We start from the raw sequence: 23,306 nt of genomic DNA, 5'->3' as shown, positions 1-23,306 counted from the left end.
GGAAAAGGCCGAGATAATTCTGCCTGGCTCCAGCAGTCGTAACTGATTTGGTTCGTGGCGGGTAGTTACCCTTACAAAAAAAAAAAATCCCCAGCAATGAATTCGGCGCAGAGCAGCTGGAATTGGGACTTTAACATCAGAACGTGCCAGAAGCTAATCAGCAATCGGTTCCCGGCTAAATTTTCCATAGCTTAATTGCCGGTCAGCTACGGGATAAGTTGAGGTCATAAGAATCGAGATATCTTAACGCAATTGCTATTCTCTCTGCCAAAGCGTAGCACTAGCATTTTCCAGCGAGAGTTAGCGAAGCAGGCAATGGGAACCCGAAGCTCGATCTGCTGGGAGGAGTTCTTGAATGCCATAAGGATCGGGAGAGATGTGGACATCCAAAATCGACATTGCCTCGATCGCTCTTGGTGACCGGATGCAACGCAAATTTCTGCTGATCATGATTTCCGATCCTCATCAAAGGGCACTCAGTGGCGTCCCAGGCGATCACAAAAAGGAGACACATTTGTTGGTTGGTTGGTTAAAGTTCACGAACAGCTCCGTCGTCGATTGCTTACATTATCTGTGTTGTGCCCGTTCACCACCATCGAATCCAGAGAGGGAGAGCAGTAGAATACCCCTGGGGCAGCGCAGCCCTTGAATGAGTTTGATTTCTTTAAAATAATGCACCCCTGAGCTTCCATAACTTCTCCGCTCAGCATCATGGCGGAAAATCAGCCCGGAAAGTATGCACGCACACACGCACCGCCTCTCCCCGCCCTCCCTCCTGGTCAACTTTCTGCACGACACACCTCCCAATGCGGCCGCTTCTCAACAGGCTAACGTCCTCTCAGAACCCTCTCTTCTTCTGCCGCCGGCACCCCCACTAATCCGCGCGGCATACCCACCGCTCCCTTCGTCGACGATGTCACTGACTATGTCTCCACGCGCGCCGATGTCGAGCCCACACTCCGCTCTTTCCAGGAGATGATATCCAAATACCAATTCATGGAGCTCAACACGCAGCGACGTGCGCAGGGACTGAAAGATAAAATCCCGGATATTACAAAGACCCTGGAAACCGTGAATTTCCTAAGTGCTAGGAGGAAGGTAAATATCAAATCCTATCGAAAAACAAAAAAAGCGCCAATCCCCTCCCCACCTTTTTTCTGTCTCCCAGAGACCGCACCCGACGCTTAACGAAAACGAAAAACACCCGTTCGCCATTAAAAGCTAACACAGAGGACCCTACTCAAAATAATATTAGGCCGAATCTTCGATCCCTATCGAAACCGCCTTTGAGCTCAACGACACGCTATATGCTCGCGCAACCATCGCTCCAGAGAACACCAGCGAGGTATACCTCTGGCTCGGAGCTAACGTAATGCTCGCGTATCCCATCAACGAGGCTCAAAAGCTACTTGAAGACAAGCTACGGGTGGCGCAGGTGAGCCTAGGAAACTGCGAGGAGGATCTGGAATTCTTGCGGGAGCAGATCACGGTAAGTGTGCCCGCTTGACCAAAATAGCATTTGTCTCTTTCCCGCCACCTATATATAGCTCACAGGGCTATTTGGTTTCTTCATCCTTGAAGACGAAACTTGACTAACGCTTTTCCAGACTCTTGAAGTCGCGACTGCGCGCGTATATAACTGGGACGTAATGCAAAAGCGAAAAGAGAAAGCAGAAGGGAAGGGAGAGCACGAGAAGAAAATCCCGGATGAGTGATAAAAGGGAAATTAATTATTAACACGTACATGGATATGTGAACAAAAACGAAGTTATTTGGTTTAGACACTCAAAATTGGGGTGGGTAAATTAATTACTACATCCTCAGCGGAACAAGAATCAGGGCAAGGAGATGCAGCAACTTCGCTGAAATGCTCTATTTGGCCTAATAAATAAAACCGGTGCGGAACTGACTATGTATTGTTTCCGTTGTGGAGTTAAAAGATCATCATATATCTGTGGAGTAGCTACTCTGCCCCGATCTTAAAATGCCAACTACTGTTTTCGCTCGCTAGATCTATATCACGTAGTGAAGTGTGTTAACTTGCGTTGGGAGGTACTCAACTGGATGAAAGCCATAGCAGCTGCTGTCTGCAAGCACCAAAGCAAAACTGAGAACATGAGCTGAGAAAGAAATGATCCCAAATTCACGTAAAAAGGGGAGTATTCAAGGTCAACATTGCCTGAAGCAGAGAGGAGATAAGATTACGATGTAAAGCAGAACCGTCTAGGTGCCCAACGAGTCGCTCGCATCACCCACCTTAATCTAGGACAAAGACACAAATAAAACAAAATCCTCAAAAAGTAATAGAGATGCGCTCAAGCTAAACCATAGAAGGTACCGGTAAGTAGCCCAAAACATCAAAGGCAAATAACGCTCCAAATCCGTAAAGAATTGAAACTCCGCATCGCGGATTGCACGTCAGTTCCATTCCTCCTGAGCCCTACTCTATCACCGCACGAAAGAAAACAGCTTATCATTAATAGAGCAGAGCAGGACTTGCGCCGAACCCAAATTCAACTCCATAAATGGACCCTGAATTCAATTCGTTAACAAGTCATCAAACATCATCATACTGGGTTGTAATATAGCTAGCGTCGAGCCGTATCATTCATCGCGTAACATCCTCCTCGCCGTCATCTTCATCGACAACAATATCTGGTAGTGTACCTGTCGCCAGGGCTGCACTAGCCCGTAGGTCAAATTCGCTTTCACGGCCTTTGCTGCTCTGGGAAAGTTCCATGTCTATGTCTGGATGGCCAACCAATGTCCATGTATCTTCAATACCGGCCAAATCATCCTCCCAATCATGGCGAGCTTTAGGAGATCCTAGAGGTACAGGTAGTGGTGGGGACGCTGCTGCTATAGAGCGTCGCCGGACAAGGGTTTTGGCATATTCGAGATCGCGGTAGAGGGCTTGAATAGCCTTCTCTACTCCGTTCTCCTGTACATCGAAATATCAATTTAGCGTGAAGAGAAGGAAGAAAGAAAAAGGCTCGGATGAGAGCATACCTTGCGGATTTTCTCACCGAGTAACTTGGCCTTCACGATCATCCGCTCGGAATTAGTTGCCTCCCATAGTGCCCTCGAAAAAACGTTTACGTTCAATTTCTTCAACGAAATGCCCACACCGAGATCCTCTACCCTGGTTCCAAAGAAAAACTGGTCTCCAAAAAAAGGTTTGATGATCGTCGGAACACCAGCTCGAAGACTTGCCCCAGTAGTACCTGCGCCACCATGATGGGCAACAGCGTCCACTTGGGAAAACAGCCAATCATGCGGTGCTGCTGTAATCTGGTATATTTCTGGTGGCAGGGGGACTTCGGTTTTCGCGCTCGAAGGGTCCCCGAGTCTGTCGGACCAACCTTTTGATAGAACACACCGCACGTCGGCCTTCAAAACGGATTCAATGACAGTTTTTGTCAACGCTGTTGGATCGGAAACAACAATGGAGCCGAACCCAATGTAAACGATCCTTTTACGATCGTTTCGTGCTTTTTGGATAAAGGCCGTAAGCTGCTCTGGCGGTGACCAGCTCGATCCTTCATCCAGAAACCAATAGCCGGTCACACGAATCCAATCGCCATAGTCCATCGGCGGAGGCACAACGGACGGGGAGAAGTTGTATAAAAATGGAACCTTGTTCGGCTGCATCTTGTCCAAGTTCGTACCCCGTAGGCCCAACTGCCGCTTCCTCCACCGATTCACCTGACCAGCAATAGCTTTCCAGAAGACGTTGTCAAACATTACATACGTCATATAATTGTAAGCTCCACCCATCTTATGGTCTGGCACTGCAAAGGCATGAGGGTAGGCCCTCGTTCTCGTCCACGGCATAGTAAAAGCACGGAAATAGGGTATCCGCAGCGCCTCCGCGATGTGTATACCCGCCATCGCGCTGGGGGATTCAATCAGAATATCACTGCCCTGACAACTCGACCACGCAGACGAGAGCAAATCATCTATCCACCCACGGAACTTCAGGGACGCTTCTTTCAAAAATGAATACGTAAACATCCCGTTCTCAACGCATATTCGCATGAGTTCGGCCGGATCGCCTTCCACGGGCGCAAAATCAATACCATGCTGCCTAACCCAGGGTTCAAACTCTCGGTGGGTTGCAATCCTAGGCTTATGGCCTTCCGCCAGGAGCCCTTTGCAAAGCGCAATGTATGGCTGAACGTCACCGCGGGATCCGATCGTGAGGCAAGTTATCCTCAACGACTCGCTGGGTTTGAAATTTACGATGGATGCACATGGGTCGTCAAAGTGGATCGGAGCAGCCTCTGGCGGAGAGAGATTTGACACCTCTGAAGGTTCTAGGTCATAGTTATTGCTACTGCTGGCGCTGCCGTCGAGAGCTCTTGTAAGTTCAGGAAAAAGGGAGTCATCAGGCTCATTTTCGTAAGCTTCGGAGCCTCCGTTGTCAGCATCTTCTTTTTCTTGCTGGGCAAGCAGCTCGCATAGCCGCCAGAACGTATTGGACATGGAACGCTGGTTGGTGGGTAGGAGAGATATGGAGGTTAGGATACGATAGAAAACGCTTGCATTGTCCATTATGGAGTCATAGGCGGATATGGTCGGCGGCAAGTACAGGACGCAAGGCACAACGAACAAAGTGAGCCTGGCCAAGAAGTTGCGGAAGAAGGACGACTGAGAGTGGATGTTCCTCTTATCGCCAGTGACATTCTGAACGGGTTTCTTGACCTGGAAGAAAGAGAAGTGAAAGCGGCTGTCCGCAGCCTACATGCTGACCAACTGAAAGGCTGACCGACTGACACTCACTGACTGACTGACTGACTGACTGACTGACCTGAAAGCGAGACAAGCAGGCGTCGGGAGCGAGCTTGACCACTGAAGACGCAATACGTAACCGATACGCGGTGACACATGGCAAGGTCTGGTGGTCTGGCGGGCTCAGCGGTATTGGCGGTGTATCGATACCACCCAAGGTGCCTGGAGTAGCTATACACTAAGCCTCTTTCAGTTAGTGTGTGTTCTGTAATTACATCATCCAACCATCTGTCACGTGCATACTCTTCTGGTCAAAGAAACAAAAGAGCGACACAAAATGAACAAACCCAAGGGTAACGAGCATAACCAATGTACAATATGACTGGGTTCTCAGTGGCAGGCAGGTAGTGGATATGCGTGAGGAAAGGATGACAATATGGCAGCAAGCGGCTTACACTAAGTAATCTAGCTAAGAACACCTAAATCTCTATATCGATGTGCGGTACAATCTATCCAAAACTAAACTAATCTATATATACATATATAAGCCTTGAAGCAGGAAAATTGAATCAGAAAGGATCATTTTATCCAAACACTCTATCCTTGAAACCGATTGCCGCAGCTATGATCTCGGTCATCTCGAGAACCTTCTCTTCTTGCAGCCTCTGTCCTAAAACTTGGAGTCCAACGGGGGCACCGTGCCAAAAGTCGGCATCGTAGTCGCTCTGCACGAAGGCATCTCTCTCACCGTTTGGAACCCAATCCGCTCCTCTCTTGGGGTCTAGTTCCTTATCAGCATATGTTACCGGGAACGAGCAGCCCGGAAGGTCTATCATCAAAAAGAAACTGTTAGCCAGGATATATAATTCTATGAAAGCAAAGAAATAGAACAATTTTTCTTGGGATCGGGGAAATTTTATCATACCCATGACGTTGCCGAAACCGGTGAGCCCTCCGTAGACCTTCTGGGGGTCCATCTGCAAGCGAGCCGCCGCAGGCACCGCAACGGGCCCAATGATACCGTCGACATTCGTCTCTCTCCATTGGTCCAGCATGTCCTTTTGGAGCTGGTTACGTGAGAGAATCAGTTCACGGAGTTTTGCGGGAGTAAGCTCCGGAGGACCGTTGGTGCCACCAGGGAACAAAAGCTTCAAGACCCCGAGCAGGGGCTCGTCGTATGCCTGAAGAGGAGGTAGGACAGCATCAGAGCCGGTGAGAGTGAAAACTTGGGTCGTGAGACCTTCAACCCCCGCTGGATTCACTGGTGCCCTGGATATATGGTCAGAGAACAGTTTATTGTAAAAGGATGGGATCTTCTTGGGGCCCCCACGACTCACCAATCGACAACCTCATGACCAGCATCCCTCAAGGCCTTGGCAGTAATCTTGAGAGCTCTCTCCACAGGCGGATGGCAGGTAACGATGCCGTCGCTGCAGGGAAGAAGACCAAATTTAAGTTTCTTGTCGGCCGGAATTACTCTTCTCTTCCAGGGCATCGGATTCATCTTCGGGTCGAGCAACCAAGGAGCAGCTTGTTCAGAGAGAACAGCCTCAGCAAAGAGTCTTATAGACGGGAGAGAGTGAGACATTGGCCCGGAGATAGAGTAAATGATGTCTTGACCCTTTATGGCCGGTTTCGAGCCCCATGTGGGGAATCGTCCGAGGGAAGGCTTCAACCCATATAGATGGCCATAGGCGCCAGGAATACGGATACTGCCGCCAATATCCGTTCCAACACCCAACGGCGAGGCTCGCATGGCCGCGATCGCGCCTTCACCTCCAGAAGATCCACCAGGGGTGAGATGTTTATGGATTGGATTTATTGTTTCGCCCCAGACATTGTTAATAGTTTCACCCATCAGCATGGCGGTCGGAACATTGGTCTTGACGTAAAATACAGCACCCAGATCCTCCAGCATGTCAACGATAACAGACCGCTCAGTGGTTGGTTCAATGGCATAAGCAGCCATACCAATAGATGATGGGTGAGGAGGAGTAGTGAAGGTGTCCTTCAGAGAAATTGGCAAACCGTGAAGCGGACCAATAGGCTTTCCGGTTCGCTTGAAATAGTCGTCGACGTACTTCGCTCGTTTCAGTGCCTCATCAAATAAGACCTCAGTCACACAGTTGGTCTAAATGGGTATACATTAGCAGCTCGAAATACTGACGAAATTTCAAAGTGGGAGACGTACCAGATTCTGGGCGATGACGGTGGCTTTGCAGAATGCGGTCGTCACCTCCTGAGAAGTCAAGTTCCCTCGAATCATCTTTCGGACCAAAGTCGCGGCATCGGATTGGACAATCCCGATTTCAGACTTGGTCAAGACACCGGAATTCAACAGAATGGGCCGGAGATCGTTTCCAATGCCCGTCATATTGAGGGCTGGGAGCGGCAGGAAGGCGTTGAGTGCGTCATCGCGGCGTTTCTGTGCAGCAGCGGCAACTGCTTTGTACTTTGGCTCTGTGGTCGTCCTGGGTTCGAGATGGCTCTCATGGCGGGGCGTGGTGAGAGACTGCGTCCCGTCGAAGAGGAGGCAGAGCGCCAAAATACATAATGTCTTCGTCTTCCCTAACATCGTGAAAGTTTCCTCGGCAAGTTATACGGAAATCATATAACTTGCAAAGCAGATCACTCTGGGGACTACCCCGGAGAACAGGCGGGAGCGGACATTTATTTATAATTCGGGGAGGGGCAAACGCCCTTCCTTGGACAGGCCCTTTTCAGCTGGAGTCCGGGGTCATCGTGGCAGAAGCGGTCCTCCAGGGGTGGGAAAGATACATATCACAAGGAATTGGGTTCGAAATTCAGAATTGCTTTGGAGGGTCGGGTTGGGTCTAGAGTGTGTGAGGCCGCGCAGTGGGGATGTGCGCCATCGCTTGCATGGATCGCCCATGGAATCTTCTACAGGGCATCTCGAACAGGCGGTGTTTTGGTCGGCCGCCTGTCCAATCTGTATCCATCATTGAAGCTTTTAGTGTGTTGGTCTCGGTTAACTGGATCTTTTAGTAGTTAGTTTGACTAGTAACTCCGTACCAGCTAACTACAAATTCGTTAGTGAGTCCACTGGCGGTTAGTGTTAGCCTGCCCGGCGGTTTCTTCCGGAACACCACGTTTTCAGTTGTCGTGGACAAAAACAACGTGGAGATGGGATCTTGGTTTGGCGGCCGAGAATGTCTCAGTAGCTTAGCTTCGCTTAGGAGCTAGCTATGTGTACGCATTACTTTTATTGTGTCACGGTGGACCTCAGAAGCACTCCGGACTCGCCTTTGATGCGGAGGAATGTTGCTCGAGTTTAATTAGTTATCATGCTGGCATTGCGGAATCATGATTGTTGTCACCGTCTTCTCTGACCCGCTCCACTGGGCTTCCCTGGTCGAGTTCAGCTGCTCCCCGCATTTACCCATGACAATGCTGCTTGGGCGTCAGGGCTAAACACGACCATCGAGACAGAAGAAATGAGGCAGGCACTTTGAATCCTTGCACGATGTCTGAGCAATCCCTGGGAGGCTTCGTCGTGTGATAGATTGGCATCGTGAGCGACCACTGATCATCGATCAGCTCATGTCTTCGGGGAGAACGTACACCGCAGGCTTCGCGGAGGAAATTGCTTAGCCAGAGAGGGCCTGGCGCGCACACACGAGCCAGTCAAAATAATACTAAAAAAACTCCGTAATTCTGGGTGGAACAACTCTTGGTAGAATCCCGGAAATAATTGCAATTAACTAATAATGGCTCGGCCACAGACGGGGCGGTTGACAAGGGCAAAAGGCAAACACTCCGTGAAGCCGCACCGATTCCATTCGACGATCACGGTGTCGATGAGTCACCCTGGTAACTATAGAATGGAGAGGACCTCTTCAATTGGCAAGGAAACAGAATTAGAATAGAATAGAACAAAGGAACGAGGAAGAAGACGCAGAAGAAGAGCGAGCTTCGGAGTGAGAAGAGTGGAAAAAGGTAAGTTTCCACCAGTTACCAGCTTTGCCACGTTTTTCGCCCTTACCGCATGCTTTTCTATTGCCGGCGTGCCTGCAGGTGGAGAATCTGCCCTCCTGTCCACCATTCATTTTATGTTCCGCGCTGCAATATAAGGTTGTGCCGACAAACGATCCAGAACTGCGCCGGTACCCGCTGGTTATTGATATTGGTTGCATTGCACTGCTATGGTCACCTCGCGCGTTCATTCAAAGGTCAGTTGGATAGACAGATATGAGATGTTACTCTGTGCAAAAGATAAATCGACCGCTCTGGATGTGGTATTATTGGCTTTTATCTCCCCTCACAGTCTCTGATGCACCGGTAGCTTAAAACGGTGGCAGCGCGTCGTCTCTCGTGGTCAGGCTGGCGACCTCTTAACCCCGAAATATAGGAGTAATTAGTTCAATAATATTATTTGGACGCTTGTTTTACCCGAAATCGATACCAAGTCCTATCCACCTGCAGAGCCCACGTGGAGGCCAACCCTATCAGCCCCCGGCGAGATCAGTTCCTACATCCTGTCTATGGGGAAAATATCTCCGAGCATCGTTTTTGAATCTACCAACACCTTACCGTCCCCACAACAAAGTAACCGCGGCTCGCATGTATAGCCCTCTTTGAGGTATTTCAGCATAGCCTTCGTTAGTGGACTGGGACACGGCACTTTCATGTCTACTCCGTAAAGCAGAATATATTCCCAGAGTGGGTTCCCACTAGTGGCACCCTTTTGGTCCTATTTACTCCCAATTCTCTCGAATGTGAGATAGAAATTGAGCCTGTAATGCATCTGTAGATAACGGCGTCTTCCCCGGCCCGGATCTGGATACCGCTTGCTTCGTGGGCTGCGAAACTCTCGGACCCTTCCAAGTTCCGAAAAAGCTTTATAAGGGGTACGTTATCACGAAGACCTTCAGCTAACGGCGCGAAGCATGATATATTTCCTGAGAGAAGAACAGCACACTTATCTAACTCGGATGGACGTTAAGTTTGAGTTGTCAGATATGATAAAGAAAGAATCGAGCTTTTCCCAGACGTTGAAGAATTCCAACAGGAGACAAAAGGCCAATCCCATGGGACAGCAAAGAAGCATCAAGTGACTCATGGCCATTTTCTTTTGCGAAGTGTGTTTTCACACCCAACTCTCAGTGCTCTTCGTTCGTGCTCTTGTCGGCATCTGCGGGACAAACCTTCTAAGCTACTTTATACATACCCCCAGGGGATTTTTCCCCGGACCTGCACGGTTTGTGCTCCCGGAGTTGAGTAATTATTACATAAAAGGAAACAAGCCACATGCGCCACTCCTGCAAACAATGCAAACATATACCACCTGACACCCACGTGATCTCGTCGGGGGACCATACCGGAAAAATGAGCTTTTCGGGCAACCATCGGAAAATGTTTATCTGACACGACCCATTGAACCACAGGTCGCAAGCTTGAAACCATAGATCAACCATATATTTACAATACACATATAAAGGGTCTGAAACATATAGAATTTGGAACATATGATGCACCAATTGAGGGTTTTGAACCCAATTCAGAAGCTTTTCAATTACTAGAAACTAACTAAGTATTACACAACCACCTGCACAACCTGAATTGTAATGAAGTTTTTTTTTTTTTTTAAATTTCAGGAGCCTCCTCACTGATTGGAGTCTCTGGTTTGGGGACAGGGCATAAGACCAGTGCAGAAGAATCATCAGAGCAAGCCCATTCAGATTATCTGATCATACTTTCAAGCAAATCAGCTCCACTGCCTCCAGTTAGAGACAGGCCCAATACAGATATATTTGGCTGCAACTGAACAAAGAGAGAAGGCATGATCAGAGTGGAGGAGAGAGAGAAAGAAGCAGACACAGCAGAGAACAGAGCAGCAGCAAATCAGTTTATCTTAATTGCTGATTTACAGACAGTTTCTTCTGTCTTTCACTTTTTCTGTCATCAAATATTAAAGTCAGTTCAATTCATCCTGACATTGTATCAAGTATACTGACCACAGAAGGTAAACAATTGAACTTTAAGTTCTGGTAGATGTCAGTCAAGGTCCTTTCAATATTCTATATATATAACTACATTAGCATGAGTTGAATGTATGATCTCCAATCAGTTCAACTTATCTTGACAGAGCAGAATGTATACTTCACAAGCTCTTTTTATTCAGCTTGAATGAACATAAGCTTTTCCAATACTGTTAAAGTGGCAGCACCAACTTCAGCATTGAAGAGGGAAAGAGAGGGGAATTTGTCAGTTCAGACCAACAGAGATGTCATTTTGACAAGCAATTCACTGAAACCAGCAGTCTGTTCCACCATACTGGCTTTCAATTCCTCTCAGAGCATCACATTCTTAAGTCTGAGGAAATCATCATGGTCAGACAGCAATGCTGCCACTTTCTTCTGCAGCTCTGAAGAAACAGGAGTACAGGCTTTTTTATCTTCTGCATAATTGGTGCAGGCCTTCACAGTTTCTTGCTTGTGGGAACAAGACTTTTTAATGTGTGCTGTATACACAAATATCAAACAGCAGCTACAGAGTGTATCACCCATTATAGCAGGCTCTTCTTTAACAGCCAAGAGCTTTTGTCCTGGCTTCTTCTTTGTGGACATCAGAGAGTGCTCATCCTGAGCTGCTGCCAATTTATACATTTGCAGAGTCATTTTTTGCTATTTCTGCATATATTGTTCTTCAGTTTGCTGCAGTTCCTTATTTCATTCTGAAATCCACCACTTACCTCAATATTGGAATAGGGGGAGAGGGGCAACAAGAAATATAATGAGCTCAAGAGGAGGAAAGAAAGAAAAGAAGAGAAGAAGAGAGAGATTTTGTGTGGAAAGAGATTATTATATCTAGCATGTTTACTTGATTGTTTTGGATTTTCTAATCAGGATGTGTCTATTTATATATTACTAAGTGCTAACTCATTTTGCTTAGAGCTTCTACAGCCAATTACAGTGAACAATAAAGAGATATATATTGAATATAGCAAAATTTGGCTTTTGCAAGCATTGATATAACAGAGCATTGCATTGAAGTCTAGATATTAAACCCCAAAATCTATTTTGAAGCACAAACTAACAGCTAATTTTGATCTGAGAAGGCATCTTTTCATGTATTCAACTAGAATCTGCATCTCTTTTGGGGCATGTGACTAGTTGTGGCTGGTGCAGGTCTCTTTGAACAGGCAGGCCAATTTGTTACAGTCTCAAAATAATTCTCTGTGATGTCCTGCAAAGGATTCTGATTTTTCTTGTCTGAATCATCATTCTCTGGCTCCTGTGAAGCTTGCACTGCCTGAGCCAGACATGAATCAGGTTCCCTGGACAGCATACTAGATATCAACTGGACCACATCCAGAATTCCTGGCAAAGTCTTAACATGAACAGTCTTTAGCTTTCTTGATCAGACCTTCTGTCAGGCAAAGTCATCCAAATTGACATCTCTCAGTTCTGGTTTCTGTGTCAAGCAGTTCCAGAGCTTGAGTACAGAATTCCAGATGTAAATTAACAGGGTGAATGCATCTCATTTCAGACTGTTGTCATCAAGATACAGCTTCATATATGCTGCTAAATTTGCATACATCTCTATTGCCATAACTGTCAGAGCAGAAATCATAGCAATTAAGATTTACCATTAACTTACATTCAAAATACCATTTCTCTTGTGGAGCTGACTTCTCAAAATCAACACACAGCTTGATCCAGTAAAAGACTTTACAGAATTGATTTCACTTGAACAATCAGGCAAAATAGCTGATCAGCTTTTGTCAATCAGTTATTTCATGGAGTTCAAAATCAGGATTCTCAGTCAAGCTGAGTTCAATACATTCCCTGACATGATTCTACAAATGAGATCAGTTTATATCATAACTAGAAGTTTAGAGACATTGTTCTGACCTTCAAGCTACTCAAGATCTTACATTTCCAACCTTTACAGAGGTCTGACATGTGCCTGGAAAGTTCACAAAAATATGAGTCATTTTCAGCTTTCCAGTTCTCAAGGCTCAGCACCTTCTGGATGGTATCAGGAATCAGGTTAGTATTTAATGTTGATATATAGGCCCATTACACCCAATTTCATATCTCATACTCCACCACTCAAACCCACTTTTCAATCTCTGTATGATCAGAGAACACTTCAGTTCAGGTACTTGTATTTAAACTGAATAATGCCCCTTGAGTCTTTGACATGTTGTGCAATTGGGCCCATGGGAAGGTGCAAGCTGTCCTTTTTGGCACTGGCATGCTCTGTGTCTCTGACATTTTGGCTATCAGATTGCTGTTGAGAATGAATGAGAGTGAATGCTTGAATTTCAGAGAGATTTGCTATCTATTATATAGTTGACTTGGAGCACATTCAACTGCTCAAGTTACTATTCAGATCTGTATTCATATTCCCCTACATTCTAAAATTCAATGCTGCTAAGTGATTGATTTCTTTGAAATAAACTGATCACCCAGAAGAATGCAGATCATTACTGATCTTGCATCTCTTAGAGCCAATTACAGGTCTAGATAATCAGAATATTACAGTTGGTCTGCAGCACAGTTGGCATATTTTACAGCTGCTCTAACATTCAACTTTGCTATAATACATCCAATTCCCCAATCAAACAGCAATTTTCTTTCTAATTCCTATATACTTTGTTCCAAAGAAATTCCACAGCAACTCTCACTGTTTCTGCAACTTGAAACTTAATTACTGTGGAAACCAGCATATAAATCTCAAGCAAACATGTGAGATCCAAGATACTTGAGGCACATAGAGAACTATATATTTTGGAGAAGGCAACTTCATTTGCCATTTTCAGCCTCACAGTTTCAAAGGCACAGACAGCCTGCCCATTTGTTGTGGGAATCACAAGATTGTAATCACATTTTATCTTCAGTGAAACCCAACATTCAGCCAAACAATCAAACTGAGGAGTCAGGATTGAGTGTAAGATCTTGAATTCTCTGTCAGCCTGCATCATTCTAATCACTGTGTACAGAATGCAGCAAGTCTTTCAGATGCCTCTGATGCTCCACTCAACACTCTATCTGACACTCATTCTGAACCAGAAGACATCAGCATGCAGGAGATTATACAAGAAGCAGTGGCAGCTCTACCCATGGGATCAGTTGATAACAATAAATCACAACAGTATGAAGAGCTCAAATCCAAATCCTGGTTACAGACTATGTTACATCCAGTGCACCCAGTTGACAATGGAGATTCCAATTTTCATTCACAACTAGAGAATTCATTAGGTGACCAGTTAGCTGAGACCTACATTCTGACTACAATGAATGACCTGTCAGAGATCCTAGTCCATGTGTGTGTGGAGCCTGATGAAATGCTGGACCACTTCACACTTGCTTTAGAATTATGGTGCAAAAAATCAGGAATATCTTGCTGACACTACAAGACACTGCAGGAAGTCTTACAGATTCCCAAAGACATCAGTATACTGAGATCTCTACCATTGGGGCTGAGCACATTGAAGAAGAAATGCAGAGCTCAATTTTCTATGCTTTTCATCCAACAGGTATCCATACCAGCTGTTTCATTGAAAATGCCAACTCTTTCACCTGCCAAGAAGCAACTAATACAGACATCTCTTACATCTAATTTATTCTTTCAGAATTCTGTGGCTCTTTTGTCATTACTGGCAAGGTCTCCTGTATTTCACAAGAAGATACATATTGGTATGGCTGATCTAGTTGACAACCCAACCAAATTGTGGCAATTATGAAGCTGAGGGAGCTCCATTAGATGTTCATCAGATGACTTTGCATGGTATTCTGACAGGATACCAGTCTTTTCTTTCAATTTTGTTCATTTCAGATGCAACAATGCTGCATGTAAGTGCACTTGGAATGAACAAGAAATCTATATCAGAAGAATTTAATTTGTGGGTCAGGACTGGAGACTGGCCTGCACAAAATCCAGTGAAATTATTCTTATTATCCAGTACACTATTACTGCCAGCAGCTTTAATAAAAGAATCTATTCACTGAGACCTCTGCTTTGCCTGAACAAGCTGCTCTTACTGGAAGATCAGGAAACTCACATCATACATGAAGACAACATTCTAGCCTGACTGGATGTCCATCTTGACTACATCTTTAACAGATCAGGTAGCTACAAATCCTCAGAAACAAATGGGTTCTTTGTACAGTGAGTGATGAATATAATTCACCACACATCATATGTACAAGAGCTCCAACTTAGCACTCCACTCCAGAGTGAACTGGAAATCACAGCATACAGGAGAGATATGCTAATCAAGATGCTCTGTCCAGACAACTCTATCAAGAGAACTATATTCATTCTCTTCCTGCTGTTTATTGACAGATTCAGTCTATATCAGAACATGTACTGAAATATAACTAGCTTCTATATGATCCCTGCAGGACTTAATGATTTCAAAAGAAGACAACAAAACAATATATATACAATTGCTCTCAGGTCTCATGCTACAAATTTTCCCAATGTTGTGGAGGTGTTGGCTCCCAGTTTACAAGCAGTTAAAAGAGGATTTGACATTGTGGTAACTGGTGAAGAAACTGTCAGAGTCATTGCTTCTTGTATTGCTTATCTTGATGACATGCCACAGCAAAATGACAATGCTGGAATTAAACACTCTACTGCAACAGTCTCCTGTCAGAGCTGTACTGTCTCTGATGCAGAGAGATTCAATATGAATTTCAACTTGGTGAAACACAGCCAATATCATTACCAGCTACTCAATTTGCAGGCTGAAATTGAGATGAAGTGGACTGTTTGTGAGCAAGAAGCACTGTGGAAGACCCATGGATTGGCCAAGAAAAGTCCTCCAGTTTTGAAGATCTGTCTGGTACTGAATCTGGTGACATTTTTCCCCTCTGACCCCTGTTATAGTGAATTTTCAGGCCTGTCCAAAATTGCGCATACATTATTAATATCACATATATTGACACCTGAGGGGCAGAAGAAATACTGCCAAACCCTACAGAGATTTTCATTTCAGAGACACTGGGCCTGACTGCAGTCCCCAATTATCTATCTGAAGTTCTACCAAATCCAGAAACACATCTGAGCTTCAATTGTGATTCCAATTATACTCTACTTTGCTCTAAAGCCTGACTGGATTCAGACTGTTGTTCAGCAGACTCTCTATAACTTCTTTGGTGAACAGTCAATTGATTCTGACATTCCATATTTGTTGCTTGCTAAAATCTTTAGTGCTATTGCAAGAAGCAATTCACTATTAACTTCTCAGACATCTGTCAGGTACAATGAACTTAAAAGTATGGTTGCCAACACCCAAACTATGCTTCAGAAAGTGATAGATGCTACTGTCATGACTGCCAAGGCACCATGGTTGGCTAGCCAGGCAGTATGGATGCTGAGATTACAGCAGAATTCACTAGTGTTTAATCAGATTGTAACACCTCCAACAGAGGACATTTTAATCAATACTGTCAGTATTGTTCTGAAAGCAGGTAAGATGTTACATGCTTTGAAACACTGACCAAACATGCATATCAGAGTGCACTATGCCAATCAGGCAAAGAAGTATGCTGTATCAAATAACTGCAATGTACTGATCAGGGAGAATAAACATCATGAATATAAAGCATTTGTGCAGCAAACCAACAAGCATGATGTTGAAAAGATTTTACTGATTCATGAGAGCTTCAAATACATTATATTCTTGGTTCTTGATGGGGCTCTTATGAAATCAGAACTCTATATCAGCAGCCAGATGAAGCAACTTCATCACAAATGTTCAATTCTCATGCAAGACCTTGTGTGATCAGAACACAATGAGCAACAAGATAATGATGAGAATGCCAACAAAGCTAATAATTTATATGCTACCACCCCCTTCCATATCTTAATCAATGTCTACTGCTGACTACCAGCTAGCTATAAAGTCATGGAATTGCTTGGTTTACAAAGCATGCAGCTTTCTGAACTATCAATTACACATTTCTTTTTGCAAAAGCTCTGACTTTCATACAGCAGTGATTGAGCATATCAACATATGCTTGGCAGAGGTTCAACCCCAATCTGATTGTTTCAAAAGCTGACCTTTACATTTAATGGAGATGCACATCACACTACATTGAAACTCAATAATCTGGTTGAGTATACTCATGCATCAGGCATCAAGATCAGGCAAATAAGATGCATATTCACCCACAACCAGGGCAGCTGCTGGAGAGTTTTTTTTGCCATGTTCTCTGCTTATAAAATTTAGCACAAGAGGGTACTGGATTTGCCAATTTTGCAGGTGAATCAGAATGAGATTCATATAATCAGTCTATCTGCAATCTGCAAACCAAGCCTTTACACAATACCTGTCAGCAAAGATTCTGAAAGGCTTGAACTGGATTCTGCTCTGCTAACTATCTTTCTCAACTGCACTTGGAGCATTTCCTTTTTATAGATGGATCAGGCAGTTTGATGTATGTAGTATTGTGCATTAGTTAAAATCTCTCCAGTGTCTGCTGGGGTAACTATACTATAATGGTTTCTATACTATAATGGTTTCTATACTATAATGGTTTCTATACTATAATGGTTTCTATACTATAAACATTTATAAACCTGAAAAGGTATCCTGAATGTTCCTAGATATATTTGTTGATCAGGGGTTTGAATGTTTCCTGATTTCTATGTTGAGGATTGGAAGCTACATTTCTGAATTCAGAATGTATATATTTTTAAACTTCCAAACAACTGTGGATTCGGATAAATGTATATTCCGACATAAATGTATCGGGACTAGTGGATCTACGGTTTACAAATCCTCCCCATTTCTGCTATGGGACGGATTAAATATTTTCCTAATCAGATATTACCTTAACTCTATATGGACTAGTGTTGGATTGTGCCCATCCAGGTTTGGTAAGGTGCCGCGGATTTGTGCCCGGCGCCGATTAATGCGCTTCACAAAGTGAATCCGATGCATCGAAACTCCCGTCGTGACGATCCCGCCGAAGCGCAGTATTAACTCGGTAGCCTCCCGAGCCCGCCCAGGATCTGGTCTTCGATGCAGCCAACCCGCGTTCCCGTTATTGAATGAACGGCCGCTGGTAGAAGCTATGGTATCAGCAATAGAGTAACTACAAATTCAAATATCATGCACAGAACTGCTGGCTTATGCTGGTTTCGTGTGGACTTCCTCGTCGAACACAAATTGGGGTGTGCCCGCCCCTGTGTTTTGCTTTGTATCCAGGCATCGCCCGCAAGCATGTCCCATCAGTCATTCAACTCGTGAGTTTCGGGTTACATGGTTCATCCCGCCGCAGATCATGGGGCCGGGGCTTGAGCGTTAAGCCAGCGCAAGTGCAAGTATGTGCCTGCATAAAGTCGCACAACGCAATTATACGCCTTGATTCTAACACTCGACGATGGCCATTGATTGCTTGTCATGGCCTGTCGACCAGGGATACTGGCCAAATCCCACGGTCGAGGCCATGTTGCCATGCGCACACGCAGGGTCGTTATGCAGGCATACGCACGTCTTCCGGGTGCATATCCTTCCGGAAAAGCTACCCAGGTGTATGGCGTGTTGCTGCGATTTGGGTTATTTATCTGGCCTCTTCCTCTGGTGGCTTTCAGCCCCATTCCCAGGAGACTAAAACACACACAACTTTCGCGAACGTTACATGATGCCGGTAGACTCCGGCATTGCGGAGGCCAGTGCCTCCCCGTCGGAGGAATCCCTCGCGAACGGAACAAAGCCACACCCAGTCGTGGAGACAGCCAACGGCAGCTCCAATGGCTTCAGCGCGTCGAAGATCCAAAACATACACCAGAAGTACGCTGAGGAGCGAAGCAAGCGCCTGCGCCCTGACGGAATGGCACAGTACATCAACCTGACAACGACAGAGAACCAGAGCCTCAAGCGCCTCTTGGAGGATAAGTGGGATGATGGATCAGCCCCTTCGATGACCCTCGAGGAAGGCGCACACTACAAGATTATCATCGTGGGAGCAGGGTATGGAGGCATCTTGTTTGCAGTGCGTTTGCTGGACGCTGGATTTAAGCCAGAGGACATTGTCATCGTCGACACAGCCGCCGGATTCGGAGGCACCTGGTACTGGAACCGCTATCCTGGTCTAATGTGCGATGTCGAGAGCTACATCTACATGCCACTCCTGGAAGAAACTGGGTATATGCCGAAGCATAAGTATTCATACGGAGAGGAGCTGAGAGAACAGGCCAACCGGATTGCGAAGAATTGGTCATTTGCTGACAGGGCCATGTTCCGGACGATGTTTCAGCGATGCTGCTGGAATGAGGATACTCGCACATGGGCTGTTCAAATGACCCAGCAGCCACCAAACAGCCAGCCGGTATCTGCCAAGGTCCACGCTGACTTTGTGGCGCTGATACCAGGTCTATTAAACCGCCCAAAGATCTCCAACTTTGCGGGCCTCGAGACCTTCCAAGGCCAGGGCTTCCACGCAGCCCGTTGGGATTATAAAATCACCGGAGGCAGTCAAGAAGATCCAACTCTAACCAATCTCCAAGATAAAAGAGTCGGGATCATCGGCACAGGCGCCACGGCCATCCAGGCTGTTCCCCAATTGGCCAAATGGAGCAAACATCTCTACGTCTTCCAGCGAACGCCCTCTTCGGTGGATGTCCGCAACCAGAGGCCCACTGACCCCGAGGAATGGGCTCAGAAGATCGCAACGGGACCAGGATGGCAAATGGCCCGAAACCGCAATTTTATCTCCATGGCATCCAACGCTAAACCCCGCCCGTCTGTTGACATGGTCTCCGACGGATGGTCAGCGTTTCCAGGCTTCTGTGCTCTGACGGGCGGGCCAAACGCAGTAACAATGGAAAACGTTGCCGACCATGTTGCCGAGATGCACTCCCTCGACCTGCCACGATCGGAGCGGATCCGCACACGAGTCGACGAGGTGGTGCAAGACAAAAAGGTAGCCGAGAATCTCAAACCCTGGTACGCGGGTTGGTGTAAACGACCTGGCTTCCACGACGAGTACCTCCAAGCCTTCAACCTTCCACAGGTCACTCTCGTGGACACAGGGGGGAAAGGCGTCCAGGAAATCACCAAAACCGGCGTCGTCGCCAACAGGGAGCACTTCGACCTCGACGTGCTCATCTTCGCCATGGGCTTCGACATAAGCGGCCGACAGAGCCCCGCTTTCCGCAGCGGTGCCCAGATCCTCGGTCGAGGAGGCCAGTGCCTGGACGAAAAATGGTCACGGGGAATCGCCACACTGCACGGCATCACCACCAACGGCTTCCCGAACTTCTTCTTCGTCGGGCCCAGCCAGACCGGCGTTTCGCCAAACTACACTCCGACACTGGACACATTGGCCCGGCACGTCGCGTTCATCATATCCGAGAACTTGAAAATTGCCGGCGACCGGGGTAAGGTCGCTATCGAGCCGACCCGCGCAGCGGAAGAAGCCTGGGCGGCACGCATCAAAGCCGGGGCGGCAGCCTTGGCACCGGTTGCCGGGTGTACGCCATCTTATTACAACGGAGAGGGGGGGAAGGACAAGTTGTCGGCGGAGGAAAAGTTGGCCGGCGCGGCCGCCGGGCCGTGGCCGCTGGGTCTGAACAGTTACATGGATCTTTTGCAGGAGTGGCGGGATGCAGGCGATTTTAGTGGGTTTGACATTAGTGTAGCATAGTTAGCCGGTATCAACTTATATCACTTACATAGCTGCATCATGCAGTGTATATATATATATATATATATATATCCTCTGTACATACCTCTACTACCTTAGGAATGAAAATTAGAAGAACATGAACCAACCAACCATCTCGATCCCAAAGAAGATGCAACCACGGCACCAAACAGTGCAATAGGTTATGGTTCCTTCCCATACATCCTCCTCTTCTTCTTTTCTTTTTTTTTTCTTTTCTCCATCATGTTGGCTGATAACGCGAAATGGAGCATTTCCCCAGGAAAGGCAGGTCATCTATGGGCGACAAATGTCTAGGGAATCAAGACTGCTTTATGGTACAATCAATGTCAAGATATGGTGCTTCGGCTATCTAGAGCTGAGCGGATTAACTAGCTAGCAGTTGGTTAACGAGTTTACCCAAAACAGTAATTTGTAATAGCCACCCTTATGGCACTGGAATTATTTAAACCCAAGAAAGCCATCATGGGTAGACAGATATTAGTTAAAGCTTGTTTCATTTGAAGACTAAGAATGATGCGTGTACGCTTTGAGAAAAAGAACGGGACCCTTCCAATGCACATATTATACGCCCCTTCAACCCAAATCACCGCGCGCTGTCTCCATTCCAGTACGCCAGAATGTTGTCCGTACCCAGACAACCCACAAAAATAAAAACATTCTAGAGTGTATAAAGCTATATAATATCACCGCACTACCCGCTCTCTTCGTACTTCTTTAGCTTGACTTCGAACTCAGAGATCCACTCGCTGAGGATAAGCGCAGCAATGTTCATCCCTGAGAGCGCACTGGTTTCCATTGTTGAGATGAAATGCTCTATAGCGCTGGTATACCATAGGCCTGGTGCTAATTTGATGTCCTCAAACGTAGCACGGGGGTATAGATAAGGATACGAGTGCCACTTTTTTTCGTGAAGCCAGGAGATCTCGTTGGCAGAAAACCCTCCGATGGTAGAACCCGACCTGTGGAAGGTGGTATTATGGTCGTCATACAGGTCCATCTCTGAAATGTCAAAGAGATCCGAAATGAACTGAGGGCTCAGCGGCTGTGGCGAGAAGATCTTGTATACGTAATGGTCGTCACCCGAAGGATAGGAGGCGGTTGGTGGTCTGGCTTTCTTGATAGTGCTTATGCTCCAAAATCCGGCCGGGCCTACTCCATCACGGCGAGCTCCCAGGTCGAGACCATGGGGAAGGGTAGTAAGGATCACCGACGGAACGGAAGCTTTGTTATCTGGAAGTCTGAAAAAACGGGGCGAGATTTTATGCGGCGAGGCCAGTAGTGTAACATGAAGGTCAACATAGGGAGTGTCATCGGGGAGGGTTTCGAGGTTAGGCGAAATTTTGATACCGGAAAACTGGAGAGGACTTGCGATAACAACCTGATCAAAGTCGGCATACTGTGAGAAATCACTCCCTTCCATTTCATAGGTGAGGGTGTAGGTATCATCGTCGTTGCGGTGTACCTCTTGTACAGTGGTTTCAAGGTTCAAGTGGGCTTTGGATACATCGACCATGCCCTGGAAGATCTGCCAGTTTCCTCCTTCAACGGACTTGGCGCCATCCGTGGCCATGCAGACCATTGTCTCCAAGCCATGGATCAATGCGAGGTTCTGCCCGTAGTTCACTCGAGTACTAGCTTGGATGACCTCCCGCGCAAACTCTTCAGTAATGTGATTTTCCTTCAGAAACTCTGCGCCCGTCGACCAAGTCGCTTCCACGAGGCCGGTGCTCATAGCCACCGCCGACAGAGACTTCCACGGGAAGTAAGGCCACTTGTAAAGCTTGAGAAACTTGTCGACAGTGGCGCTCATCACACTCTGGGTTCTCATGGGAGCCCAGCCGTACTTCCACAGCAGCTGGAAGATATTCCACCAGCGGAAGTTAGTCTCGCGCTGTAAAAAGACGAATCGCGATCCGTCCCATACTCCCAAGCTGTGGACGGAATCTCGCGGCATATCGTGGTCGGCCTCTTTAACTTTCAAGCCAAACTTCTTCGCCGCCTTGAGAAGATTGCTGTTGGCCTTGACGAAGATCGACGCGCCCAGCTCAACAGGTTGGGCGGGGTCATCGAAGAGATCGACAGTCATGGATCTGCCGCCGACATAGTTAGATCTCTCAAAGACCGTGATGTTGATTGGAATGGAGAAGAAATCGGCATATTTGCGAAGATGATAAGCGGCAGATGACCCTCCAGCTCCGGCACCTGCGGTAAGGTCAGCCCAGCCATCCCTTGCCTATTTCTAGGTAGGCATGCAAGTTTGCTGTAGTCATCTTGGTGATGCAACAGAACCCATACCTATGATGGCAATCTGCTTTGGCTCGCCGGCCGGCGGATCTTTCTGAAGGGTGCTCTGCCATTGAGACAAGACCAGCGGTGCCAGCAAGAGGGAGACGAAGAGGGTTCGAAGGCAGGTGAATGAAACGGGCAGGGGCGCCATGACGATACGACGGATGGTGGTGATATTGATAAGAAATTCGCGAATAAAAAGAATGCTCTCCCGATGGAAGGAGTAAAAGGCTCTCTTTCGCAGACTCCAACAAACAATGGAGGGGTTCGGAGAGAGACCAGTATCTGTCTACACGATGATGGTCCAGACGAGAGAGAGCAGCGGAGAAGATGGAGGAAGAAGAAATCAGTCAAAACGCGGGGGAGCCTCTTTTGTGTGTATTTTTTATTTTTATTTTTATTTTTTTTTCTTTTTTAAGCAAGGACAGCGCCGCTACTGTGTTTACCCTGCGGACTGGTTGGGTTAGAGCGTTAAAAGCTGGTTACACTGCAGGCGCGACTGGGCAGGCTGGAAGGAGCTCTCCTCTTGGCCAAGGAAAGCAAGTCCCTTAACTAGGGGGAAGCGGAAGGGGAAGGCGCGTGGCAAGCATGCGGCAGGCTCGACGCGCAGACGCGAGAGAGAGAGAGAGAGAGAGAGAGAGA

The 23,306-nt window shown here is 46.7% G+C and overlaps 6 protein-coding genes across 6 annotated transcripts; 2 read left to right on the top strand and 4 right to left on the bottom strand.

The window, feature by feature from the left end:
• The first annotated feature begins 417 nt into the window (after window positions 1-417).
• CIMG_01865 (prefoldin subunit) lies at window positions 418-1,955 on the top strand. The gene is made up of 4 exons (XM_001248093.2): window positions 418-734; window positions 843-1,098; window positions 1,256-1,489; window positions 1,608-1,955. Exons 1-4 carry the CDS (start codon window positions 712-714, stop codon window positions 1,713-1,715), a joined length of 621 nt encoding a protein of 206 aa, XP_001248094.1. The 5' UTR covers window positions 418-711; the 3' UTR covers window positions 1,716-1,955.
• A 170-nt stretch (window positions 1,956-2,125) lies between these two features.
• On the bottom strand, window positions 2,126-4,784 carry CIMG_01866 (sterol 3-beta-glucosyltransferase). The gene is made up of 2 exons (XM_001248094.2): window positions 3,010-4,784; window positions 2,126-2,941 (listed from the first exon to the last, which is right to left on the bottom strand). Exons 1-2 carry the CDS (start codon window positions 4,552-4,554, stop codon window positions 2,609-2,611), a joined length of 1,878 nt encoding a protein of 625 aa, XP_001248095.2. The 5' UTR covers window positions 4,555-4,784; the 3' UTR covers window positions 2,126-2,608.
• A 420-nt stretch (window positions 4,785-5,204) lies between these two features.
• CIMG_01867 (acetamidase) lies at window positions 5,205-7,656 on the bottom strand. Its single transcript, XM_001248095.2, has 4 exons — window positions 6,923-7,656; window positions 6,069-6,862; window positions 5,657-6,000; window positions 5,205-5,560 (listed from the first exon to the last, which is right to left on the bottom strand). The coding sequence occupies exons 1-4, from the start codon at window positions 7,304-7,306 to the stop codon at window positions 5,316-5,318; spliced, it is 1,767 nt and encodes a 588-aa protein (XP_001248096.1). The 5' UTR covers window positions 7,307-7,656; the 3' UTR covers window positions 5,205-5,315.
• A 919-nt stretch (window positions 7,657-8,575) lies between these two features.
• On the bottom strand, window positions 8,576-9,562 carry CIMG_12751 (uncharacterized protein). Its single transcript, XM_004445691.1, has one exon. The coding sequence runs from the start codon at window positions 8,913-8,915 to the stop codon at window positions 8,610-8,612; it is 306 nt and encodes a 101-aa protein (XP_004445748.1). The 5' UTR covers window positions 8,916-9,562; the 3' UTR covers window positions 8,576-8,609.
• An 8,791-nt stretch (window positions 9,563-18,353) lies between these two features.
• On the top strand, window positions 18,354-20,357 carry CIMG_01870 (monooxygenase; the record flags this gene model as incomplete). The annotated part of the gene is made up of 1 exon (XM_001248098.2): window positions 18,354-20,357. The coding sequence occupies one exon, from the start codon at window positions 18,354-18,356 to the stop codon at window positions 20,355-20,357; it is 2,004 nt and encodes a 667-aa protein (XP_001248099.2).
• A 462-nt stretch (window positions 20,358-20,819) lies between these two features.
• Window positions 20,820-22,977, bottom strand: CIMG_01871 (prenylcysteine lyase). The gene is made up of 2 exons (XM_001248099.2): window positions 22,674-22,977; window positions 20,820-22,580 (listed from the first exon to the last, which is right to left on the bottom strand). Exons 1-2 carry the CDS (start codon window positions 22,813-22,815, stop codon window positions 21,070-21,072), a joined length of 1,653 nt encoding a protein of 550 aa, XP_001248100.1. The 5' UTR covers window positions 22,816-22,977; the 3' UTR covers window positions 20,820-21,069.
• Between the last annotated feature and the right edge of the window lie 329 nt (window positions 22,978-23,306).

This window comes from Coccidioides immitis, assembly GCF_000149335.2.
Source record: "Coccidioides immitis RS genomic scaffold supercont3.1, whole genome shotgun sequence".
Classification (NCBI taxonomy): domain Eukaryota; kingdom Fungi; phylum Ascomycota; class Eurotiomycetes; order Onygenales; family Onygenaceae; genus Coccidioides; species Coccidioides immitis.
This window is presented reverse-complemented; position numbering and strand designations above follow the sequence as displayed.